This window comes from Neomonachus schauinslandi, chromosome 5 (assembly GCF_002201575.2).
Source record: "Neomonachus schauinslandi chromosome 5, ASM220157v2, whole genome shotgun sequence".
In the NCBI taxonomy this organism is placed as follows: Eukaryota; Metazoa; Chordata; class Mammalia; order Carnivora; family Phocidae; genus Neomonachus; species Neomonachus schauinslandi.
The window spans coordinates 134,505,567-134,530,239 of record NC_058407.1 but is presented as its reverse complement, the minus strand read 5'-3'; the positions used below and the strand labels follow the sequence as shown (position 1 = coordinate 134,530,239).

The following is a 24,673-nucleotide window of genomic DNA, read 5'->3' as shown; positions in this document are numbered from 1 at the left end:
CCGAGTCGCAGTGGCGCGGGCGGGGGCACTGCCTGCTGAGCACTCGCCCCAGCACAGTCTCGGCCTGCTCGCCATGGACGACGAAGATGTCGCCAACCGCAAGGTCTCCTTCCGAAAGTGCCTGGAGCACCTCTCCGGGGCCGGCAAGGCCATCGGAGTGCTGACCAGCGGCGGGGATGCCCAAGGTGCGCGACCGCCTGACCGGGCCGGGGGATAACTGATGGGAGGAGGGACCGGGAAGAGGGGATGGGGTACGCGGGGCAAACGGGGACAAGCGATGGGAGCCCCAGGAAGAAGCGAGGGAGAGGGGGTATTGCGGATCAGAGCAGGGTGGGGGAGAAATTCCGGCGCCCGGGACCCGCAGGGGTACCTTCCGGGGCAGGAGTGGGCGGTGCAGCCTCAGAAGGAGTCTGGAGGAGTCTTCCCTCCCGCAGGAGGAGGGAAGAATGTGGCCTTAGGATCCTTTATCGGGAAGATCAATTAATTTCCCCCCTCCACGTTTAGTTTTTAAATTGAGACTGGCTGTGGGGTCTCCTGGACGGCCCTTGGAGGTCATTTGTCGTTCGAGTCGTAGGGTGGGGCCGACACCCCTGGGAAGCTTAGGAGTCGCGCGGCCACCTGGATGCCGCGGCCCCCACCCCCCTCGCACCCCGCCCCCACCGGGTGGAAACAACGGATCCCCGCCGCGCGTCCTGCGGATTCGCGTCCCCCGCGCGGCGCGGGCGGGGTCCCGGCTGTTGCCTGGTGGGGCGCGGCGGGGGGCGCGAGGGGACCCCGCCCGGGATGCCCACGGCCCAGTTTCCGCTGGAGGCTTTCCACCGCTCTCCTGACAAACCGAAAACTGAAATGAAATAGGTCACAAGGCCCGCCCCGCCAGCCTCCTCCGGCTGGGAAGGACCAGGAAGCCGGGTCTCTGGGACGTCACCAGCACCCGGGTTGCGGACTCCAGCCCTCCTCCCCCCACCATGTGGAGGCAGATTCGGGGGAGAAGGGGACCCAAGCCCAGGGCCCGCGGATACCTAAAGAGTATTTAAATTTAAAGGAGGGGGTGACATGGCCACGCCCGGGCCCCTGGCGCTGGGTGCACGTGGGGCACAGGGATTTCCAGGCGGTGGGGTTTCCTGATCCAGGTAAATCCCTGGGTGGGGCGAGCCGCCCGCTAGAAAGTGGATCGCCGCTTTGCGGGCGGATGCGTCCCTGGAGCCTAAGATCGCCCTGGCTGGAGACGCCTCCCCAAGCTGGGTTTGGTTTTTCTTTCCTCCTCTTTCTCCTACCCCTGGTGCCCGATTTTTCCAGATTTCCAGGACACACCAGGTGGAGGGATGCTCAGGTGCTGCGCCGGGCGCCCTCGCCTGCTGCCCACCGCCCGCGGTGCGCCTGACCTTGCCTTCGCCCTTGAGTCGGGCGGGGCTGGCAGGTTGGGGCGCTGTGGCCGCAGCCCCGCCCGCCGCGCGTCTACGTGATGCCCGGCCAGTCGCCGCCCGCGCGCCCTGCGCCCTTGGCCCTAGGCATCAAGCCCCGCAGCCGGCGCGCGGCGCGCAGTAGGTGAGGGGATGGCGCTTCAGCGCGGGCAGCGTCCCCGGAGCGTGAGTCCCCGGAGCGTGAGTCCCCGGTGAGACCCGCCTCGTCCTGTTGTGGGCGGGGACCGCGGCGCCAGGCACCGCCCCCACCGCACGGGCCCCTTTTGCGCCCGCGAGCGAAGCCGGGCTGTTCTGCCTGAACTGGTATTCTAGTAAAGTGAGCCCCGGTGTAAACATTCCGGAGAAGGAAAAGGTGGTAGAGCCAAGGCCCGGATTGGGGAAATGCAGTGACACCGAGGATATCGCCCACGTGACGTAAATGAACACCTAGAGGTGTGCCACGTGGAGCCCTGTGGGGTCGCGGTGGGGCTGAGAGTGGCTTCCTACCACATGGCATAAAAAGCATGTGCGTCTGGAGACCTGCCCTAGCACGAATTAGGAAGCACAATTGGGGCCCTGCAAGGGAATACAACGTTGGCACAGGAAGAGGAACTAGTCTCTAAAACCACCAGGCTTCAATGCCAGAGTTTCAAGGTTATTTGACAATTAAGGTGCTGTGTCTGTTGGGGAAAAAAAAAAAAAAAAAAAGCATTTATGGGTCCACTCTTTGGAATCCCTGTCCAAGAGTTTGCTCAGCTACTTGGTAAATGACGTGCAGGCACTGGGGACCGTGGTGCAACACACAGAACCTAGCCCGGCTCAGCCACTTGTGGGTAGTTCCAGTAGGGGCCAGGAAGTCCACCTGTCTTCTGCTTAGTGGAACAGGATACTCTGAGAACCCAAATTACATGAGAAGCCTGCTTGGTTGGTGTCAGGGCCACGGGAGATGCGCGATGCTCTCAGCTGATACCTCAGGGCTGGCCCAGGGAGAGCCCCTGTGCTCCCGGCATTTCACCCCAGGCAGAAGGGAGGTTTTCTTGGACTTCGTGCAAAGCACGGTCTCCCGCTTTTTTGCTGCTCTGACCTGATGGAGCATCTGAGCACATGTCCTTCTGAGAAGGCTTGTCTGGACATGTGCTCAGAGGGGCTGGTCTTAGCAGCAACACGTTTACAGACCCTTAGACAAGGTCATTCTTAGAGATATTGTCTGAGACGCTTGGTTCTTTTGCCATTTTATCCTGACTCCAAATTCTGTCAGTACTTGATTTTCCCTGCGATAGGGAGAATTTGGCTCCTTGCTAAAGATCCAGGGGAGCATATGCAAGTCTTAATGTCAGGTTTTCCAATCAGATGTAAAATTTTGGTCAAATTCCAGCTGGGGCGGGGGGGCGGGGAGGTGAGCATAGCTACTATTTATTGGGCACATTTTGTGTCCCGGGAGCTTTACAGTTATCTCCAGGCCTGATCACATTGCTTCCAGATATGTATGTCTTTGTTTTGGAGGTGGGGAGAGAGACCTACAGAGACATAAGCAACTTGGTTTGGGTTACACAGCTCATATGTGGCCTTTGGCAGTATTTAAACCAACTTCTGTCAGATTTCAGTCCCAGGGACTTCCCAGGAGGCCATGCTCTTCAGGGGCCTTGTAAAGTGAAAGTCCAAGTTTTAAAGGTTTTATTTATGTATGTTGTACTTACTTATTACAGAGAGAGAGAGAGAGAGAGAGAGAGAGAGAGAGAGACAGTGGGGTGGGGGGGAAGGGGGAGAGGGAGAGAGAGAATCCCAAGCAGACTCCCTGCTGAGGGCAGGGTCTGGCTCGTGGCTCCATCTCAAGACCCTGAGATCAAGACCTGAGCCAAAATCAAGAGTCAGATGCTTAACCCACTGAAGCCACTCAGGGGCGTCCAGATGATTTTTAAACCGCTTTTTTGGTAGTAGAGCAGAAAACACCTTTTTACAGGGATGGCACTAGGTCAGCCAAAGCCAGAGTGATGAAACACTTTGTTTTCCAGTCGAATTTAGTCATTATTAAAAAACAAAAGTAAATCCTGCATCTCTATTCCTACTGCCCCAGCCCCGCCCACTAAGGAAGACTATTTCCAGGGCTAATTACTTTTCTCATTCTTCGGGTTTCTTCTGCTGTCACAAGGAATGTCTGCAAGTTAAAACTGATTTTCCACCTTGCCGGACAGACAGCCTTTCCATGACTAAGTAAGTAGCTACCCTCGAGCAAGATTGTGTCATCCACCAAAAATGATTCATGGGCATAGACACAGTCTGTGGGATCAGCCAGGTGCAGATGAGAAGGTGGAGAAATTGAGTGCCCCCTGCAGGCAGCGTGGCTATAAAGTCCTCTTTTGCCTAAGGCGAAGCAAACATGAATACAGTATCCAGAGAATTCACATAAATTGACTCTGTGTCAGTCTTTAAAAGAACAGCAAGAATCACTAACGTTTGCTGGTGGCGGGCGCTACGCTCGTGTGCACTAACTTGTTCTTGGTTCACGCGGGAGTGAGCAAGCTTTGCGAGGAACTGGCTTCCTTGAGTTCTAAGTGGTAGACCGGGCTGAGCCCTGAGGCTGCAGAGAGGATGGGAGGTCGTCTTCAGTGCATTTCTGGTGTCCAGCACAGGATGCGGCAGGAGGCAGGCTCTCGGATGTTTGCTGGATGGCTCCCCCTGAATCCCTCCAGGGCCCTATGGGCCACTCCCTTTCATAAAATGCTGGGTGACTGCAGTCCTGGCTCCTTCCTTCTCTCATTAAGTCATTCCAGTGACTTGAACCTTCACTAATCAGAAGCACTCTTCTATCTGCAGAGCAGGATCTGGGAATGGCTAATGCCTCAAAGCTTGGAACTTTATAGCAGTCGGCAGAAATGCGGGGCACTGGTGGCTGGAGCCCAGCATGGGGCGGTTCGGCCATTGATCACATACTGCTTGAACATGGCACTGGGGCCCCGCTTGTGTGGGATCCTTCTGTATTCGTTCGGAGGTGTGCTGGCTGCAGAGCCCAGCTTGGTGCAGAGGGAAACGGAGGCCCAGGCCCGGGGGCCCCTTACTATCCTGGAACTCTGTACACATACGTTCTAGAGTGGGGGGACTTTTTTCCATGTAAAATTTAGTAATTAATTTAGCAAGCATGGTTGCATCTAGGAGGCGGTGTGTTAGAACTACAGTGCTCACCCCATGAGTGCCTTGGGCCATCAGCCACTGCACCCTCTTCTGTAATGCACACACTCTGCGGGGCACCCCCAGGCGACTCTCAGAAGCTAGACGCTTTGTCTTCTTTCAGAAAAACTCAATCCTGCCTTGGGGGGAACAAACAGCTTTGGTTCAGAACTGAAACCTTTCATCAGGGAGAACTGGGGCCGGTGGGACACGCTCCACCAACCTGATGGACCGTCAGAAGCAATCACCATTAGAAGCCTGGAGATGGGCCAGCAACGTGGTAAAGGCAGACGTCGGGACACAAAACTGTGGGCCTAGTGCGGTTGTAGCTAGGTTGGGAAGGTGTATTTGGATCAAGAACAGGCAGTCTTACGTTGAGAAAAAGCAAGCTTGGCACGGGGCTCCCTTTTTATTTGCTGCAGCGCCCCTGCCAGGAAGCCTGCGTGTCCTCTCACTGCCCCTTCGGGCCCTGCATCTTCGCCACTGTCTACTTAGCTTGCTGGGAATTACAGTAATTGTGCTTGTCAGGATAAGAAGCAGCAAAGCGTGTGGCAGAGCAGAGCCTCGAGAGTCGCAAGACTGATTAATAGGTCCTGGTTCCTGGTTCTGCTCTCTGCTAGCCTTGGGCAGGGCCTCTGTTTTTCGTTTGCAAAATGAAGGACGCAGAGTCACTCACCTGCTGTCCTCTTCCATCCTCCCTTCTTCCTCTTCCCCTTCCTCTTCCCTTCAGTGGAAGGAGGAGGACAGGGGGAGGCGCAGAAGAGAAAGGGCAGCACACCGCTCAGGACCCCGCCAGCCCTCCTGCCCCTGGGGGCTCGCGAGCTTCCTCCCTCCCGGTTGCATAGCCCTTCTGATTTTGTGGGTCTGGGACTAGTGGGGGCCTGAGAATCACACCTGGGCCCCCACGCTGCGTCCCTGGTGCATGGGGCAGTTTCGTAGGATGGCTTTCTGACCTTGATGAGGACCTTGACTGGGAAGGTTAATTACCCTAGGACCTCTTGTATAAAAAGGTGTAAATAAGTGACGTGGCTGGACGTTTCTTTTGGCCAGAAAATGGTCGGATGAGTGGTGTAGGGTGACTGGTTCAGCTCTGGGTTAACATTCCTACGGTCTGGTTCCCCTTTTCATATCCTCATCCCACCAATGAATGATGACCGTGGAGGTGCGAGGCCATGCCTCAGGCCGACAGTGGACCCCCGTCTCTCAGGGGGCTGGCACTGAGTGCTGGAAGCAAGCCAGACCTAGGAAAGAGCCCCTTTTCCTGCAAGGCCCCAGGCACCTGTGGTCAGGGACCCTGCACCCGACCCCCAACCCACAGGGGCTGAGGCGTGAGCTGGGGCAAAGCAGCCCTGCTGAGGGGGCAAGTGTGTGTAGGGGCTGGGAGGAGGAGGTCAGGGCCAGATGGGTGAGGCTCCCGGGAGGGCCAGGCAATGAGGACTTTGGATTTACCTCGTGGGAGCAAGAAAACCCCTGCAGGTCCTGGCTGCTTCTGATAAGGGTCGTTTTGTGGGGCAGCCAGGAGGGGTGGGGTTGGGAGCCCAAGTTTAGGGTCTCATGGGGAGCGGATTGGGCCATGGCTGGAGGGCTGTAGGGGTGGAGCTGGGCCTGCCTGCCGCAGGGTGCCCCTATGGCGAGGACCCGGGGATGTGGGGTGGATTTTGTAAGTGGAGGGTTTTGCCTCAGATAGGAGCTTATCTGTACTGCAGGAGGAAAGGCCGAGGACGGGAGCAGAGGTGGAAGCAGGTAGGCTGGTGAGAGAATGTTCTTTACAGCGGTGCTTACACTAGTGAGCAATGGGAAGACCCGCGGAAACCCATCAGCAGGAGCTTAGCTACTTTAGGTACCTGGAAGGGAATATTCATCCCCTTCTGCAAAGAGCTTTGCACTGAAGCCCGCAGTAAGGTAAACACACTACTGCTACAGAGTAGATTCAGAACTAGATCCCATGCTGTGTGGGAGAAACAGGCTCCCACGCGAAGCCCCGTTACGTATGTGACTTTACCCTGTCACCACACGAAAACAATTAATTGTAAATGTATATTTTATCCAACCTAGTAGTCAATCCCTCATCAGTATAGAGATCGTCAATAAGATATCCCACATTCTTTTTTTTCCATGCTGAGCCATGCAGTCCGCTCTGACTCGGCCAGGTGCCGCCATCCCAGGGACAGTGGGGTTCCAGCACCTGGGGTGGCTATCTCAAGGGGAAGGTGATGAGCCGGGGGAAATAGCTCCAGACAGTCTGGTCTAAAGGGTTAAGTAAGGAGACTGATTGTACTCTTCAGATCACGTGGGAAACAACAAGAATGAACCCCCATTATTTTATTAGAATCAACATATCCTTTGCTTCTTGCAGAATATCCCAAGTTTTGGTTTCCATAACCAACCTCTCCATTCCCTGCGGGCCAGGGTCTAAATTTTTACAAATGACAAGGAGGTTACTTTCCAAATATTACGATTCTGACCTGGTAGCAGGATTACATTTTCCCATGGTAGTAATGAGGAGAGTTGTTTGAATTCCCAGATCTGGCTACCAACACAAAAGCAAAAGCATGAGGAACGAAGCCCATCGTCCAAACTGTGTGTGACAGAGGCCATGGGGGAACACGGGGTGTTCTCTGCTGTGCTTGGTTTTTGTCCTCCAGGGACCCCTCCTTGGAAGGTGTCCACCCGCAGGGCCCAACCCTACACCCCACTGGCAGGGAGCCCTGGCAGACCCAGCAGGCCCCGCCCCAAACAGTGAAACCCAGAACTGGGGACCAGCAGCCCTTTTTATTCCTCAGGTTTCCCTTAGGAGATTCTAATGCACAGCCATTGTACCAGAGGGAATTCGCTCGTCTTTTAAGTTAAAATATAACGGAGACTAAGGTTTACACTGCAGGTGTGCCCTTTATCATTTCTGTTCCCTTGGCTTTCCGTTTGTCTGCTCAGAGCCTGACTTCCTCATCACCCCTGGGGGACTCCGGACCCCACGGGCTTGCTGTGAGCATCCATCCGCCCTGAGCTGGAGGCACAGGCCCGCCCCATGCCCCACGCCCGGGGCTAGCCCCAGCTGTGGGAAGAGGTCAGCAGGTTTAACTCAACTGCACTCACTTTCAGTAAAAGCCCGGGGAGGCTGGGAGGTGGTTCTTAGGATGCACTGGGTACAGCTCGCCCTCCCGGGAAACTTGTGGAAGATGCCGAGTCCGGCTCCTCCGTCCCTGCCCTCCGGAAGGTTCCACCCCCTCCCCGGGGGCTCTGGCAGCGCCGAGGGTGCAGGTGACCAGCTCCTTCTTAGGTGAGCACAGGTTCACCCCAAGAGGCCGGGGTGCGAGTCAGGTGCTGGGGCTGGTGTGAAGGTGTGCGGGCCACCCATGACAGGTCTCCTGGGCATCCCCTCCGGATCACGTGTACTTGTCACAGTTTCCTCCTGCCATTGCTTACATTGGTTAGACCCCCCTAATTTATCGTGCCTTTAGGAGCGACCCCCTGGAGCTGTGTCCTCATAAAGGGGTGCTCAGGAGGGCGAAGGCCTGACGTCGGGTATTAATCATGCTGGTCACCTGGTGATCGTGCTGGTGTGGTTGAAGCGTTTGGGGTTAATTTCCCTGGGACAGTGGCCGCCGAGCGAGTCCTAGAATCCTGGAGTCTGTCCGAAGGGCCCGCGAGGAGCTGGGCCTCTCCATCCCCGTAAGGTCTGCGGGCAAGGCTGCGTGCGCCCCGGACCAGCTGCGGAGGCGCTAAGGCCCCACACGTGTGGCCTTGCCCCACACCGCGCGTGCGCGCGCGCGGGCGTGGGGCGCTCTCCCATCCAGAAGGGGAGTGGGTGGGCTTTCTGGAGATCAGGAGCCCCGTCTCGAGGTCGCATCCGGCAGTCCTGGGGGAGCTGTGGGTTGTGCTATGTAGAGGGCCCTGAGGTTCAAGGATGAGCATCCGGGGGGCAGGGCCAAGCAGGTAGGAGTCCCAAGGTGGAAAATCTCTCCCTGCAGATTGGCGTGCAAGCCCCGTAAGACCCACAGCAGGAACGTGGGCGAATTCGTGCTTGCGGAGGCTGATACGGTCAACCTCCGGCTGGTGCCAGGACAGTGCCACAGCGTGGGACCACGTTTCTACGGGGGTTCCTTGGCTGGCTCCAGGGGGCAGGCAAGGGGAAAAGACGCAGGGCAGCTTTTACTTTTTAAGATGTTATTTCTGGGGCGCCAGGGTGGCTCAGTCAGTTAAGGGTCTGACTCTTGGTTTTGGCTCAGGTCAGGATCTCAGCCCTGGGTAGGGCTCTATGTGCAGTATGGAGTCCGCTTGGGATTTTCTCTGTCCCTCTGCCCCTCCTCTGGACCACTCTCTTTGTCTAAAATAAATAAAATCTTAAACAAAAAAAAAAAGAAAGATTTTATTTCTAAGTAATCTCTGCACCCAAAGTGAGGCTTGAACTCACAACCCGGAGACCTAGAGTCACATGCTCCTGGGGCTGGGCCAGCCAGGCCCCCCTGATTTTTTTTTTTTAAGGATTTTATTTTTTGGAGCAGTTTTGTTTCATAGCAAAATTGAGTGGAAGGTGCAGACAGTGCCTGTATCCCCCGCCACACAGGTGCACAGCTCTCCCCACTCCCCACGTCCCCACCTTGTGGCACGTGTGTTATAGACGATGAACCTGCACTGACTCCCCATCCTCCCCCAAAGCCCATGGTTTCCACCAGAGTCCCTGCTGGTGGTGTGTGTCCTGTGGGTTTGGACAGATGTGGAATGACCGCATCCATCCGTGTAGCATCAGAATAGCATCACTACCTCTCCTGTCGCCCCAAGCTCCTGGTGACCCTGATCTTTTTACTGTCTCCGTAGTTGTGCCTTTTCCAAAATCTATTTTTTTTTTTAACAAGAAGAATGTACTTATACATTACTTGTGTAATTGCTAACCAAAGAGAAAAAAGCCATTTCAAGTCCTTCTGGCCATGGTGTGGATAACGTTAGAGGGACATGGCAGGATTCGGGGCAAAGGTCGGGAGAAATGTCAGTTTTAGGGGCAGGGGCTGGGGAGGGCGTGCGTACTGGGCGTGAGTCACAGGGAGCCATACCTGCAGCAAGAGAGCAAACACGGGCAGAAGGTGGGGGCGTGAGGGGGGAACAGGAGTCCATCGCGTCTTGATATATGGAGTTTGCGGGGTCTGGAGGGACGAACACCTGTTAATCAGTAGGTCATTCAAATTCTTCATGTCATAAGCGAGGTTTGAACATGAAGTAGTGAGACTCCGGATACACACATGTCCACGTCCATGTAGATTTTATCTGTACGTGAGCCGTGGACTGACTTCTAAGGTCCACAGCTCGTCCAGCTATGAGCCTATGGCAGCCTTTCAGACTCGGTGCCTTCGAGAGCCAATGGCCTTATTCTCGCATCTCAGAGGAGGGTCAGTGCGGCGTGAACATTTCTACCCCGTCTTCTGAGCAGGTTTGCCGTTCCTGTACACACGAATGGAGTCTCCGTGTCTGTTAACGCCCCTGGGAGCCACGGCGCCTTCCATATGCCGTTACCAGGAGTGGCCTTTACTTCATGGCAGGTGTTCTCAGCATCCTCAGTCCTGACGTTGGTTTCTGAAATGTAAACTCGTGGAGAAGGCAGACTGGAGCTGTTGGGTGGGTGTGCTCGTGGAGTTTGGCTGGGAGCCCAGGGGCTGTACGCTGGAGGCTGGGGACTGTGTCCTCCCCGAGGCCCCGGCCTGGCCCTTGTCCTCATAGGCCTAACTCTTAGCCACGGTGATGACACAGGATTCTGCAGGGGCGAAATCCACACCTGTCCACAGTGGTTGTACCGCTCAGATGGGCTGCTCACAAGTGCAGCTCCCGGGGAGAGCAAATGAGTGTGGTGGACACACGAGACCATGTTGCACGAAGCTGCTTTGAGGGGTGCCTGGGTTGCTCAGTTGGTTAAGCTTCTGCCTTGGGCTCAGGTCATGATCTCAGGGTCCTGGGATCAAACCCCGCATTGGGCTCCCTGTTCAGTGGGAAGCCTGCTTCTCCCTCTCCCACTCCCCCTGCTTGTGTTCCCTCTCTCGCTGTGTCTCTCTCTGTCAAATAAATAAATCTTAAAAAAAAAATGCCACTTTTAATCCCCTTTAAGTAATAGCCCCTCGGAAAGTGTGGAAAATGTCCTAGATTATCTTGAGTAGGTATTTATAGTATATTGGTTTAATTTTTCTTTTACTAAAACAGTGTTACTTATTTTGAATATAAGGCCATTGACTAAAAATTGTTTTCCCCTGGTAGCTGCTAATGAAATCATGTATTTTTCTTTCATCTCTTCCTCAAATCACCGAAATTGTCCTTTTCCATATAAATTTGAGTAAGGCTAACTGTACATAAACACCCCTCCCCGCTGGTGTCTAGTGAGCGGGCCGTGTTGCCTACAGCCCCCCGCGACTCTAAGGTGCCCCGGGCTCTCTCATGATGACACGCACCGGGCTGACATTGACCCCAGAGGGATGCGCCAGGCCCATCCTCCACGTGAGGAGCCTTCTGTGCAGGCCCGCGGTTCACCCCTGGGCCCAGCGGGTCCAGTGTTAGCGCCAGAGTCATCCCAGCCTGGTCACTGATTCCTGTCCCTGTTCCTTCCACAGGTATGAACGCCGCTGTCCGTGCCGTGGTGCGCATGGGAATATACGTGGGGGCCAAAGTGTACTTTATCTATGAGGTCAGTGTTGCGTCTCCCTCGCACTTTCTCTGACTCAGGGACCTGTGCCTTGCGCCTTCCCCGGGCTCTGCTGACCCAGATGGGCTCTGTTGACCCAGATGCGCAGGCTCAGGCCAGGCCAGGGCCCCAGGGGCCAGTGGCGGGGGGGCGGGGGGGTTCCCGCAGGGATGCGGGACGGGGGTGGCGCTCCCTGGTCTAGGTACAGGCCTGTGAGATCTGTGGCAGGGAGGGCTCGGGGAGGGGAGAGCCCACGGGGCGCAAAATGGTCTCGTGGGATTAATGTATTTATTTGTAGCCCTTCTTCCCTAAAGAGGAGATATATTCATTTAATATGGGGGTGAATTTGAATAAGTGTTGAGGTAAGTGGGAGAAAACAGCCACTTTGAGCTTTTCATCATTACTGTAGAACCCAGACTGCCTCCCTAACAACCGTTTATGTGTTAACTTCGAAACCAAGCGCCTGAAACAAGACAACAGCCCTGGCCCATTAGCTCCTGGGGTCCTGATCGTGGAGAAGTAAGCCAAGTTCAGAGGGAAAGCACCAGTGTAGTTTGGACTGTGCTAGTTATTTCAAAAACTATCAGGAAAAAATAATTTATATTTACTTTTTAAATTTATGAAATCTCATAAAGCTGAAAACACAGAAAGAAGAGCATATGTTTTTTAAATGGCTTGGTTCCTGCAAAACCACCATTAGTATTTTGTTTTTTTGTTTTTTTTTTAAAGATTTTATTTATTTATTTGAGAGAGGGAGAATGAGAGACAGAGAGCACGAGAGGGAAGAGGGTCAGAGGGAGAAGCAGACCCCCCGCTGAGCAGGGAGCCCGATGCGGGACTCGATCCTGGGACTCTAGGATCATGACCTGAGCCGAAGGCAGTCGCTTAACCAACTGAGCCACCCAGGCGCCCAGTATTTTGTATTCTGATTCTTCCTGGGCGCCTGTCCTGTGTGCAGCACCGACCTAAATCCCCCGCGCCCCCCACCCTCCAGGAGCTGACTGTCCAGGTCCTTTTCTCCTTCTGGGAAGTGGCTGTTTATAAGTCTGCTCACTGGGCCATATAATGGTTTGTGTATTGTTTGCTGGAAAAAGGTTTTTTTTTTTTGCCGTGGGCTTTGGTGTGCTTTTCTGAGCTGTGGTTCTGTGAGTTTGGGGTTTGCATTTATCTGATTTGGGTGATGTTACAGGATGGGCCCAACCAAAGCTCTCCCAGACTTTTGTTTGGTCCTGTTCTGTTTGCAGCTCTTTGGGGTCACGTTGCGCCCTTAAGCGTTGGCCCTGGGCTGAGGCGCTGGCCACCAGCTGCCCCCTCACCAGCGTGGACAGAGTGCCAGGCTCCCCAGGCTCCCTCCCATCCCCTCCATTCGAAGTCTAGTGTCCTACAGGTGTCCACATGTGTGTGCGTTCCTGCTACTTCTGGAGACTGCATGCACACAGACCTCTCTGCCTTTTTATCTTATTTTATCTTATTTTATTCCGTTTTGGGGAGGGGTTGCCTTCTGCCTGAGGGCTGAGAGAGACCACCACCCCCTGGCCTGACCACAGTTCCTCTGTGAACCTGGTTTTAAAAATCTTCTAGGGGTTGGGGCACCTTCAGATCAGGTTCTTCTTTTGTAATTAACGGCGTGTTTTCAGATCTGCCGATCTGGACCCCCCTGGCTTACAACGTGCCCTGCAGCGGGTCTCACCCTGGTCGGGGGCGCTGCAATGGTGTGTGGGCTGAGCTTCTGTCCCCGGCCCCCCCTGGGTCTTTGAGGTGACAGCGGGTGTGGGAGGGAAGGGAAGGAAGTCATATCCGGTATTTCATAGTGAAAGAAACTGACGTGTGTTTCTTTAAAAAAAGAGTTTGCTTTTTCTGTGTCTTCTGTCACCGGCAGGGCTGGGAGAAAGCTCCCATGCCCCATCAAACCAGTAACAGGGCTGGGATCTACCCCCCAGGGGTGTGGGTGTCTGGAGACATTTTTTGACTGTCCCGTTATCGGGTGGGAGTGGTGCTCCCGGCATCTCACGCACAGAGAGCAGGGATGCTGCTCAGCAGCCTGATGCCCAGAACAGCTCGCACAACAAGGAATTCGTGATCTGGCCCCCAGGGCCCACAGTGCCGAGGTCTGGAAGCCCCGCATTGAACCAAGGGCTGGATGTGTCCTTGCTGTGAGTGTCATGGAGAGCAGGGTGGGCCTGTGCGCATGCTGAATTTTTGGGTGTGGAAACTGACATAGGAACTGTCGACATTAATCCTTCAGACTTAAGTCTTGTGTTTCTGTTGGTTTTATTGGCTCTGTATTCTGGCAGTTTTAGATAGGATATTTAGTGGGACCTCTGTTGCCAGACTGCACACATTTCCAGTTAAGGAACTGACCAGGAACATAGCAGCTTTACCCACACATAAGGACATTGGGGCTTCCTTAGGAGAAGAGCATCTTGGATATTCTTCAGAGGAATCCTGACCTAGGAAACCAGATGCCTCCATCCCATTGTCCGCTGGGAGAGGTGGCCTGCTCTCCACGGCCTGCTTTCCTCCTGGCCACTTTTTTTTTTTTTTTTTTTTTAAGATTTTATTTATTTATTTGACAGCGCTAGCGTACAAGCAGGGGGAGTGGCAGAGGGAGAGGGAGAAGCAGGCTTCCCGCTGAGCAGGGAGCCTGACGTGGGGCTCGATCCCAGGACCCTGGGATTATGACCCAAACCGACTGAACCACCCAGGTGCCCCCCTCCTGCCCACTTTAGGGGCTGTGTTCTGCCCACTTTAGAGGCCGTGTTCTTCACGCCCTCTCTGAAAGGGGGGGTGGGCTTGGCATCCTGCCCCTTCCCTCCCACAGATGGGCAGTGAGGAGTCCTGACTCTGAATGGATCCCATGTCTTTCAGGGAAATGCAGGGGTTCGTGCAGTTTCTCCATCAGGAAGAGCCAGAGAGAATCCAGGCTTAGGGTATCTAAGTGAGTGTCAGGATGACTATTTTCGTAATAACTGGTTTACCGGTAATTGGGCCTTGGGTGGAAGATAGAGGGTGCATGGGGAGAAGAGCAGAGCCTCCAGGAACCAGGAACAGTCCGCCCGTGAGTCCTGGAGACGGGAAGCAGACGGGAGCAGCCTGGAGCTGGACTTATGTGAACTGAAGTCATCGGTCTGGAGAGTGGACCGTGCTTCTTGCGACACCCCTCCCCCTCCCCCCAGAAAAGAGAAATTGTAGGGAACCAGGGCTGTTCTTTACAGCTGCATGGGAGGTGGTCTTGGACTCACTGGAGACCAAGCCCTCGGCCGGCCTCAGACCCTCGGGCTTTGCCCTGGGAGACAGTTTGGAGTGCACCAGTTTAGGGTAACATCAGCTCTTCGGGACAGACGTCGACGACCCTGTCTCTGAAATCCAAGCCTCTCTAAAATCTGCCAGTTTTACCTGACTCATCCGTACCCTCCTAGTGTGACTGCCCCTAAGACGGGGCCACAGGGCACCAGCCAGGACCACCCCGTGCCCCACAGTCGTGCCAGGTTTGTCCTCTGTGGGGGGCAAACTCACCCCTGTCGGGGACGCCCGTCCGAGACCGATTTGGACTCAAATTGAGAAGATGTTTGGTTTTGTTTTTTAAAACCTCATTTAGCAACCTGTCCCACACGTGTGTTCATTTGTGGTCCAGTTTCTAAGCTTGCCTAGAGCTTTCAAGGTTGCCGGCACACTTAAACAGTTAAACAGGTTAGTGTTATGTAAACAAAGGGTTTAGGGTTTTTTCCTTAGCAGAAAGTTTGTGGGAAGCGGATTGATTAGAGAACACTGACGTTTCTGCCGAGGGCCTGGCACTGGCTTCGTGCTGTCTGGCTGGCAGCTGGGGAGGGCTATAAATCTGGGCCAGGTCTACGTGTGGTGCATGACGAGCCCAAGGGCGCCATCTGGGAAGGCTGGGGCGGGTGGTGGATTAACCCATTCTTTCCACCTATGGAGCCAGTTGATTTTTTTTTTTTTTTTTTTCCCCTTCTAGGCTAGGGTTTTTCCTTAGAGACGTACAGATGTCTTTAGCAACTTGGGGATGGTGATGGCAAGGACATCACGTGGTTTTTCAAGACTATGCTCAGTAGACCACCCTGGCTTCAGGTGGACTAGGGGGAGGAGATACGTTCTCTGTTCCTGTGATCTTGGTCGGAGAGACAAGCTAGTCCTATTTCATGCAATCTGTGGGCTCAAAATCCTATTAGCTGAAGGTTTTCCTGCAGATTGACAAAAATTGCAGCTCTTTAAATAGGACTCACTTAAAAAGTGTTTCCTCTTTATAATAACACTTCCCCATTGGGCTTGTTCATGCCAATGTGTAAATCTCCACAGGGCCCATATCCCCGTTTTCTGAGGCTCGAAGAAAGGCTGGAGTGGTGCCCATCACATTTAGCAGCTGACTGGGTTAAAAACAAGCATCTCCGTGTGTGCTGGTCAGGTCTTCCTACTGAGAGGAACTCAGAGCAGCTCAGAGCGCTGTTCTGGCCTCACCAGCTTCCGGCTGCAGGTGCAGGGTCTGGTCTTGCCCCAGAGGCCAGGGAAGGCTTTCTCTTTGGACACCGGCCTCCCACAGAGCTCAGCGGGCTGGGGCTCTGGGCATCAGGGCTGACTTAATACTCAGATAAACAAGCTTTAATAATGTGTCTGCTAATAGGTTAATATCATTTTCCCCTTCTGAACAGAAACCCTCTGTTTGCCACAGGGCCCGTGACTTTTCGGATCTGATGAGCTGCCTGCTTTCACAATTTTGAAAGTCAGAAATGGCATGCTTGTGGCAGAAACACAGACAACCCAAACCCCACATTTCCCAACGGAGGCCGGGCAGGCCTTTTCAGATGCGGTGGTTCCCCTCTTGGCCTGACCTCCTGTCGGGGCCGGGCTCTGGGCTTCCCCGAGTGTCATGTGAGGCAGACACTGCCTGAGCGGCTGGACACCACCCGACGGCAGGAGAGGGGGCCCGGATGCCGGGGTGACCTCTGGGGGCGTGTCTGTTTTGTGATCCCTGCCCTGACCCATCCCGTCCCTGCCTCCCCCTGCCCCCAAGTGCCGGGAAGGCTGGGCACGGTGACCAGAACCACACTGTTGCCTCTGCCAGAGGTTTTACACGTAACTCTGCACCTTCACTTCCTTAAAGTCAGAGCTGCTTCACCACAAAACGTCTATCTGAAAATAGTACCAGGATGCCTGCACGTGCAGTGAAATTATCAGTCTGCAGGTGACCGGGAGGTGAGACCGCCAAGCTGGAGCAGGTCCGGCCCTTTGGCTGGTGCACGGCTGGATAGTGAAACCCAGCCCTGCTCGCCCTGAGCACCGGCTCTGACTGCCCACCTGCTCTGTGACTGGTCCTCCTGCTGCCCCCATGGTGCCCTGGGCTTTTCACAGGCTTGTACTAGTTACCGTTGCCATGTTTTAATCACAAAAGGATGGTCTCCTTCACTGCCTGCGCCCCTCCTGTGTGTTATCACCATGCGGCTGGGTGAGGGGCTGTCTGAGAGGTAGCAGGCTCTCTGACCTGGAGGAGGCGCACCTGCTGCGTCCTGCTTTGGGTTTTATAACTTACCCGGAACTGGGGATTAGCAGCTTTGGTGTCAAGAAATCTGATAATGCCGGACGGCTAAATCAATCCCACTGGTCTCTGTTGTCAGGTTTCCACAAGCGCGAAGTGCTTGACCTTGCACGTTCTGACCTATTTTAGAAGGTCAGAGTTTGACCACCTCTTGCCGGAGACACGTGCAAAGGTGACTCTGAAGTCATGGGCTCCTTGAGCAGGAGTGGCTGTCGGGCCCTCCAGGCCAGGGCATCTGCGCCCCAAAGGGTCCTGGCGGGGCCGAGCGGGGGCTGGGTGTGGGGGCGGGAAGGACTGCGGTGAACTTCCTGTAGCAGAAGAGAGTCATGATTCCTGAACTTTGAAAACTGCTGCCCACCCAGAGGACCTCTGGCCACCTCTTTCATGCTCACCTAGTCTTGCACGATGGCATTTACCAACTCTAACACTTGAGCAGTTCAGAGCTGACCTGTCTATGTGCTTGCCCTCAAGTTCTGTAAGCGAAATGCTTTAACTTACTAAGAAATAAGCCAGGAAGACAAAAATATGTATTTACTCAAGGCAGCAAAGCACGGGGAGAAGTCTCTGGTGTTGGTCACCGTGATATCTAGAAAATACTTTTGAAGGACGCTATCTTTGGTAGATTGTTTCCGCTGGTAGTTGGAGTGTTTGCCACTAAGTGAGCTCTTGACCCAGTAATTCAGGAAATCAGATGCAGAAAAAACCATTATCAAGTTGAGAAGACAGGGGCACTCATCAAACATACGTGTTCAAGGGGAAAAGCCCACTTGGCCATATAGCGCGGGACTATGATTTCTCTCTGGGTCTTTAATTTAAAAACCATATGTAGTATGAGATCTCTTATAAGAGAAAGCCACCTGCAGTGGACTAGCTCTGACTCTCCTCAGAACGGATTTAACAGGTGCCCAAAAATGCAGGTCACAGTGACCTCTAGATGCAGCAGTCTCTAGAGGAACAAACTGGGGACTACGCTGACTTTGCCTGTTGCTCAGAACCGTTTCAAACAAGAAGTCAAGCTGATTTCAGAGTCTGTGGCATGTTCCCAGATGTCACTGAACAGACGGCGCACTTGACCGTCTCCTGGGCTCATCGTGGGAATGAGGATCAACAAGGCGGGCAGTGTTACTCGGGGTTAAAAACTAAGTGTGGCTTTGAAGGGTTTTCTGTGGTTTTTATTCCTGTGCGAGTCATCGAACTGACTCTGAAGGCAAATTCCAAGAAGTTCAGAAAATATTTTGGGCTCTGGCTGTATTGGGATAAAGTACTCAAGCCTCCAAAGAGACTTCCACAGAAAACAGCACATCCGAATTTATAAATTACAGTATATTTTTGTAAAATCAGTCTTAATTTAGTAACCACTTCCTTGTAAGCGAAAGACCGCTGAAAATTGCAGTTGGGAGATCTTTTCGAGGGTTGCACGAGCTCCATGAATCTGCAGATGGAGGGTGAGTCACTTCCTGCCGCGCCCAGGCATGCGGTCAGGAGCACACTGTGGATGCACTAATCACAAAAATCCCTTTATCGCTCGCTGTCCCAGGGTCTCTATGCCGCCCGACATAAAGGATCTTTGGAGAACGTTCTACGTTTCAAAATACGTGTTAGGATTTACAGAACAATTTTCCACGTTCCTGCTCCAGCAGTTTATCCATGTTTTTATTAAGTCACTGTTTAGATGCTGAGCAAGAACCCTGAAGGCGAAGAGGGTTTTTGTGTTCCCAGCACGGCCCCTGTGGAGCAGTAGAAGCAGGGCACAGTGCTTGTCCGGGGGGCATGAGCTGCGGGAATCCTCCACGGGCCAGGGCTGACAGCCACACGCAGCAGAGACACCCCTGACAAGCTGGGGATGCTCCCCGGCCTCTGTGTCCTCGTCAGCCCTGCAGCGTTTGGGGCGGCCCCATCCCCTGGGTCCCCGAGGTGGAGTGTGCAGAAATCACTCCCGCAGCTGTGGGCGTCGAGAGGGTGTTCACGTCCTATTTTTGCCAAAGCCTGTGGGTAGCACACTTCTCCACCCTGCCCTGCCCGGGACAGCCTCGCATACACCTGTCCTCCTGGCCTCAGGAGTAATGGTTTCTCTTGTCCTCAGCGCCGTGTGCACCGGCTTGGGAGGTAAGACCTCATGCCTCCGCGTAGGGGCTGTGTCCGTGTCCGCGAGGTGGCCGAGGCTCTGGAAGCTGGAGTCAGCCTGCAGGCCCACTCCCAAGTGGTGTCCCCGCCGACCAGGCCTCTTGGAAGTGAGCTCAGTCTGCACCGCTGTGGATGTGGACTTGTTGAGTGCTGTATCTGCAGCAGACCATGCTGTGGCATGCATGCAGAGTGATGGGGGCCGTTCTTTACAGGAGCCTGGGAGTTTGCCACACTCGGTGAACTGGATCCTCCCTCTGTCTGTCCTCTCTACCTGTTTTTAATATTCTGCTGAAGATCCCTGGGACGCCCTTAGAAGCAAGGAGGGCTTGCTTTTGCACCCTCTGTGCTTGGGGAGCTCACACACGGGGCCCCGTGTAGATACCGCCTCTCTTAAGAGCTCCCTTTCCAGGAACCGGGCCTGGATCAAATCACATTCCAGCTTATCACCCTCACCCTCCACAGTGACAAGCATAGCGGCTCAGTACTTTATATGGAGTGGGCTAAAAATGCACAACGCGCACCCTTTAAGGTTCACGGAGGTGCGTTTAGAAGGTGCGCGTCACTGCCCTGTGAAGACTGTGGGCCTGTGCTGGGGGCTCTGGAGCGTCAGAGCCCCAGAGTCACGTGCTCCGTGCAGGGGGCGCAGGGAGGCTGGCCAGCTCCAACATGCACCTGCTCTCCGCTTCTCTGCTTCGTTCCAGGCCACCGGTCCCTTTGCTGGTTGTCACACGTAACACCTCTGTGACTGTGACATGCACAGGTTTATGTGTATTTATGTATATGTAACTATGTAGTAGAAAATATTACATAACTATAACGTATTAGATGTTATATACAATGTATACTCTGTATAATATATAAAATATATATTTGTTGTATTTGTAATAGTATATAGTATATTAATATATTAGAAATATGAAACTAGGATTATATATTGTATATAATATATTACATGTCATATACAATGTGTAACTATATAACAAATATGTACAAATATAGACAGGGACACAGGTGTGTGTGTTGGTAGCCTAGTATATGTGTGTGACAAATAGGAAAGAGGAGGGTGGCATGGAATGAAAGAGAAGAAAGAGAAGTTGAGAGCAGGTTCACTCTGTAGAATTTATAAAAGTTTGTGTAGGGGCGCCTGGGTGGCTCAGTCGTTAAGCATCTGCCTTCGGCTCAGGTCATGATCCCAGGGTCCTGGGATCGAGTCCCACATCGGGCTCCCTGCTCGGCGGGAAGCTTGCTTCTCCCCCTCCCACTCCCCCTGCTTGTGTTCCTGCTCTCGCTATCTCTCTCTCTGTCAAATAAATAAAAAAATCTTAAAAAAAAAAAAAGTATGTGTAGATGTATTCTCTCTATAAAATATAGAAATAATTCTATAATACCGTGTTTTTTGATATAAAGATAATGTAGTAATGCGTTCTATGTATTGTATACAATAGGGTAATATGTGTTACATATTATTAAGATGTAACGTATTGACCCAGTGAGTCACGTAACATAGTAGCGCATTTTTGGCGGGAAGGGCACACTTGTAAGCCCAGGTGCATGCATTGAGGGCTGTAAAGACACCTGTGCAGATGATTAACTTCCACACACGGGTCTCTACTCCGTGGGCCATTTCCTTTTGAACGATCTTTATTTTTCCGAACGATCTTTATTTTTCCCTTCCTCTTGACCTTCACTAGATTAGGAGATCTGAATCCCCTGTAGCGATCTGTTAGGATAAACTTTCTAAATGGTTAGTGCCTATCCCCTTTGTAAGGTTAAATGTCCTGGAGAGAGTCACGCAGGTAGAGACGCTCGTGGATGTTTCTCGTGGATGTTTCCGGATTCCTTGGTCTTGTGTAGTCTGGGGGGGAAGCAAGATGCACCTGGAGTCGGAAGGTCGTGGTCCTTGGGTCTCCGGGCGAAAGTGCGTGCTCACATTCTGCACACTCACCGGCCCTTGGGGTAGTCAGCTGCTGCTAACTGGAAGGTAGGGCCAACTGATGGCTGTGGTTCTTTTCCGAAATCTGGCATGTCTATCCAGAGCAGCATGGATCGCCCTGGCCAACTGAGGCCCCGACAGGAATGCCGTGTGATTGACACCACGGTTTGCATGCGAGTTTGGTAGATTACAAACCATTTTGGGGTAAGTTTCTCCCCTTTCAGGCTCTCAGGCACTGTTAGGTGATAAACTAGCTTACTCCCCATCATACTGCGGACGGGTCTGGCAAGAAGTTCCCCTTCACTGGAGATTCCATCAGGAGGCTTTTCTGCACACTGAAGGCTTAGAACGAGCACTCGTCTTGCACTGCTCCTAACCACCAGGCTCTTCGGGGCTCAGGGTCCTCATCCTTTGCATTTTACAGAATTCACAGATCCATCTAATATCTAATGTCTCACTAGGGTTTAACCCCGTTTTACAAGGATTTCCGTTCTCTTCCCCCAGGGTTACCAAGGCATGGTCGATGGTGGCAGAAACATTGTTGAAGCCAGTTGGGAGAGCGTCTCGAGCATTCTCCAAGTGGTACGTGCTGACTTCTAATACTCTGTTTCTCTAAAGTAAGTCCCGCTTTTAAAACGTTGGAAACCTTTTATGTGTAGGCTCCGGTAATACTTAACACGGATTAATGTGCTGCTGGCGTTATTCTCACCTACTTACATGGTAAAAAACCAAAAACGCCACCTTAATTTGTCATTTCATTAACATTTTTGAAAAGCTTTTACATTGTGGAAACAGAGGATTATTCTTGCAGTAAAAAGTTATGTGTGACCACTAGTGTTCCCTATGGTCCTTGTGGCAGATTTTGGGTCTGTTTTTGTTTTTTTTTTTTTTTTTTTTTTGTTTTTTTTTTTTATTTTATTTTTTTTTTTTATTCATGAGAGACAGAGCGAGAGAGAAAGGCAGAGGGAGAAAGGCAGAGGGAGAAACAGGCTCCGAAGGAGCAGGGAGCCCGATACGGGACTCGATCCCAGGACCCTGAGATCATGACCTGAGCCGAAGGCAGACGCTTAACCATCTGAGCCACCCAGGCGCCCTGTTTTTGTTTTTTTTAAGACCAGATTAACATTGAGGCCGCCTCGGTTTGTTGGTGCTGTGTTCACAGCAAATACCCCCGCCTGTTGGATTTTTGAGAGTCACTTGGTGTCAGTGTAACAAAGCCTGGGAATGGTCCCTCCCAGGGCGGCAGGATTTAGTGGGAACCCAGCCTCCCGGTTCTGGCCTGAACCAGTTGGGGCTCATCGCTCTGGTGTGCACAGGAATGAGGCGAGTATGGCTTCAGGCGAAACATTGGCTTACTTTGAATTTAAAAGAAACCTGCCTGATTGTTTCACGCCTATAAATTCCCCAAACATAGTAACCAAGGGAAGCCTCCTAATCCTCGGAGAGGCGGATTACATGGAAAGAATGGACTTGACGAAAAGTTCTTCACTCGTGGTTTGACCTGTTGAAACGCATGTATTAATCTGTAACTCATATTGAGTATTTTTAAAATAGAAACCAAATTGGTACCATCCCACCGAAGGTGCCTAGTGTGACGGAAGGATGAATCAAATAAACGTGGCACGCAGATATAAGTGGACTGTATGCAGCCCGAAGAAAGGAAGGGAATCCTGCAGGCTGGGATGGCGTGGGCGGACCTCCAGGGCATTATGCTGAGTGAAATAAGTCAGACACAGAGAGACAAATACCTTGTGATCTCACTTACATGTGGGATCTAAAAAAGCTGAACTCCCGGAAACAGCAAAACAGTGGTTGCCAGGGGCTGGGGGAGGGGAAATGGGGACGCGCCGGTCACAGGGCACAAACTTCCAGGCTGAAGACCAGTGAGTTCTAGATCGAACCTACAAGCATGGCGACTGTGGTTAATAACACTGTATTGTACCTTTGAAAGTTGTTAAGAGAATAAGTCTTAGTTCTCAACACACATACACACACGTGCAGGTGACTGAGGTGATGGACGGGTTAGTGAACTTGAGTACGGTGATCATTTCACATAAATCCTATGTTTCATACCAGTGCTGCATAATAATTACAGTTTTGAAACTTTCTTAAATAGTAGACCTGGAAAGTTCTTACGACAAAAAAAGCTAATGATGTCAACTGATAAGTAGATCTACGAACCTTCTTGCAGTGATCACGTCACAGTGAGTGCATAGATCACATCAGTGTCTCACGCACCCACGCTCACGCGACATGCTAGGTCCGTCAGCCCGGTGGGGAGACGGTAGTGGGTGTACATGTGATTGCCCAGGGAGACAGGACGTGCAGGCGCCCCTGAGTGTGTGGGGGCAGGGAGGGGCGCCTCCTTTGCATTCCTCAGCTGTAGCTTCGCTCCTGGGGCCCCAAGCATGTGATCCCCTCAGTGTGGATGAGCTGCTGACGCAGCTCCCAGTTGTTAGAAATCACATGATCCTCCGATCGCTCTTGGTCGAAGCAAAGTCCAGAGAGCCAGCTTATCTTCGCTGTGTGCCCTGCACCTTCGGCCCCAGCCCCCCTCTGCTGTGCCCACAATGCAGACTCACCGCACTCGCTGTCATCAGGGCAGGCTCCCTTTGCAGGGGGAGCGCCTCGCCTTACGAAGTGAGCGTGTACCTGAAGGACGGCCCACAAATGCAGGCTTGATAAGCGCATCCGATAAGTGCACCCTGCTTTTTTCCAAGTGCAACTAGGAATCGTTCGTTTTTGAAAAACCAAATGTGGAAAATCACGACTTCTCACTCTTGGAAGTTTGGATGATCCAACTTGAGTTTTCTTGAGATTTAGCTTTCAAAAAGGGTGCAGCAGGGAGATGTGCAAAAAAGCAAAAAAATCCCTTTGGCTCACCGGTCTTTGTCTTGCCCGTACATATGGTGAGCTCTGATGGTACCAGGGGCTGCTGGACATGCCGCTTCTCTGGCCAGTGCTGCATCCATCTGAGGCTCGGGGGTGTGGGGTCGGCCGCCCCACACTCTACCACTGCACCACAGGCCTCCTGCATGGCTGGGTCATCCTGCAGACTCTTCTCCTCTGCGTCTTTACCTGACGGCTGTCCTGGTCTCCTGACCCTCGCTGGCTCCCCCTGGGCATGATGCCCATGCCTTTGTCCATCGTACTCACACTTGAGTGACTTAAAAGATTAAATGAGGGGAACCTAATTCTGCAAGTCCTGCACGTACACAGTGGTATTCACATGCGCTGAGCTCCCGCACTTCCTCTCCTGCGGGAAGAAAATAAACATGCGTGGTCTTGTTTGTTTTCCAGGGAGGGACCATTATTGGCAGTGCTCGTTGCAAAGCCTTCCGCACTCGGGAAGGTCGCCTGAGAGCTGCTCATAACTTGGTTCAGCGGGGAATCACCAACCTGTGTGTGATCGGCGGGGACGGAAGTCTCACGGGGGCCAATATCTTCCGGAAAGAGTGGAGCGGGCTGTTGGAAGAGCTGGCCCAAAATGGTACATCCCTGCCTCTGTGTGCTGCTCGTGTGGGTTTTCTGTTCCCTCCGTTCGTTTTCCGTTCCCTTCAGAGAGCTCTGACCTCACACGTCCACCCATCTGACTGTGGAGAGGCATGAGGGGGGACGGTGCAGGTCTTCCGCTCCACCACCCGGACACTTGACCCTGTGCCTCTGAGAACGATGAGTTCTGTGTTCCTGGTCCTGCCCCGTGCCAGGCACTGCCCACCCCTGGCACAGGTTCGGGGAGCGCTCCGGACGGCCATCTGAGCTAGTAGGTCTCCTGTGTGTCCCCACTCGGCAGAGGAGACCCAGGGGCGGAGGAGAGGGCGCGCCGGGCTGCCCTTCACCGCCCC

General features: G+C 53.1%; 1 protein-coding gene across 2 annotated transcripts in view; it reads left to right on the top strand.

Annotated features, from left to right (window-relative positions):
• The first annotated feature begins 20 nt into the window (after positions 1-20).
• Positions 21-24,673, top strand: part of LOC110581150 (phosphofructokinase, platelet) — a 49,085-nt gene continuing 24,432 nt past the window's right edge. For both annotated transcript variants that reach the window (XM_021690904.1, XM_021690903.1), the window contains exons 1-4: positions 21-185; positions 11,153-11,226; positions 21,333-21,410; positions 24,129-24,318. In XM_021690904.1, the coding sequence (XP_021546579.1) occupies positions 74-185; positions 11,153-11,226; positions 21,333-21,410; positions 24,129-24,318 (454 nt within the window). In that variant the 5' untranslated portion in view covers positions 21-73. The remainder of the gene's footprint in view (positions 186-11,152; positions 11,227-21,332; positions 21,411-24,128; positions 24,319-24,673) is intronic.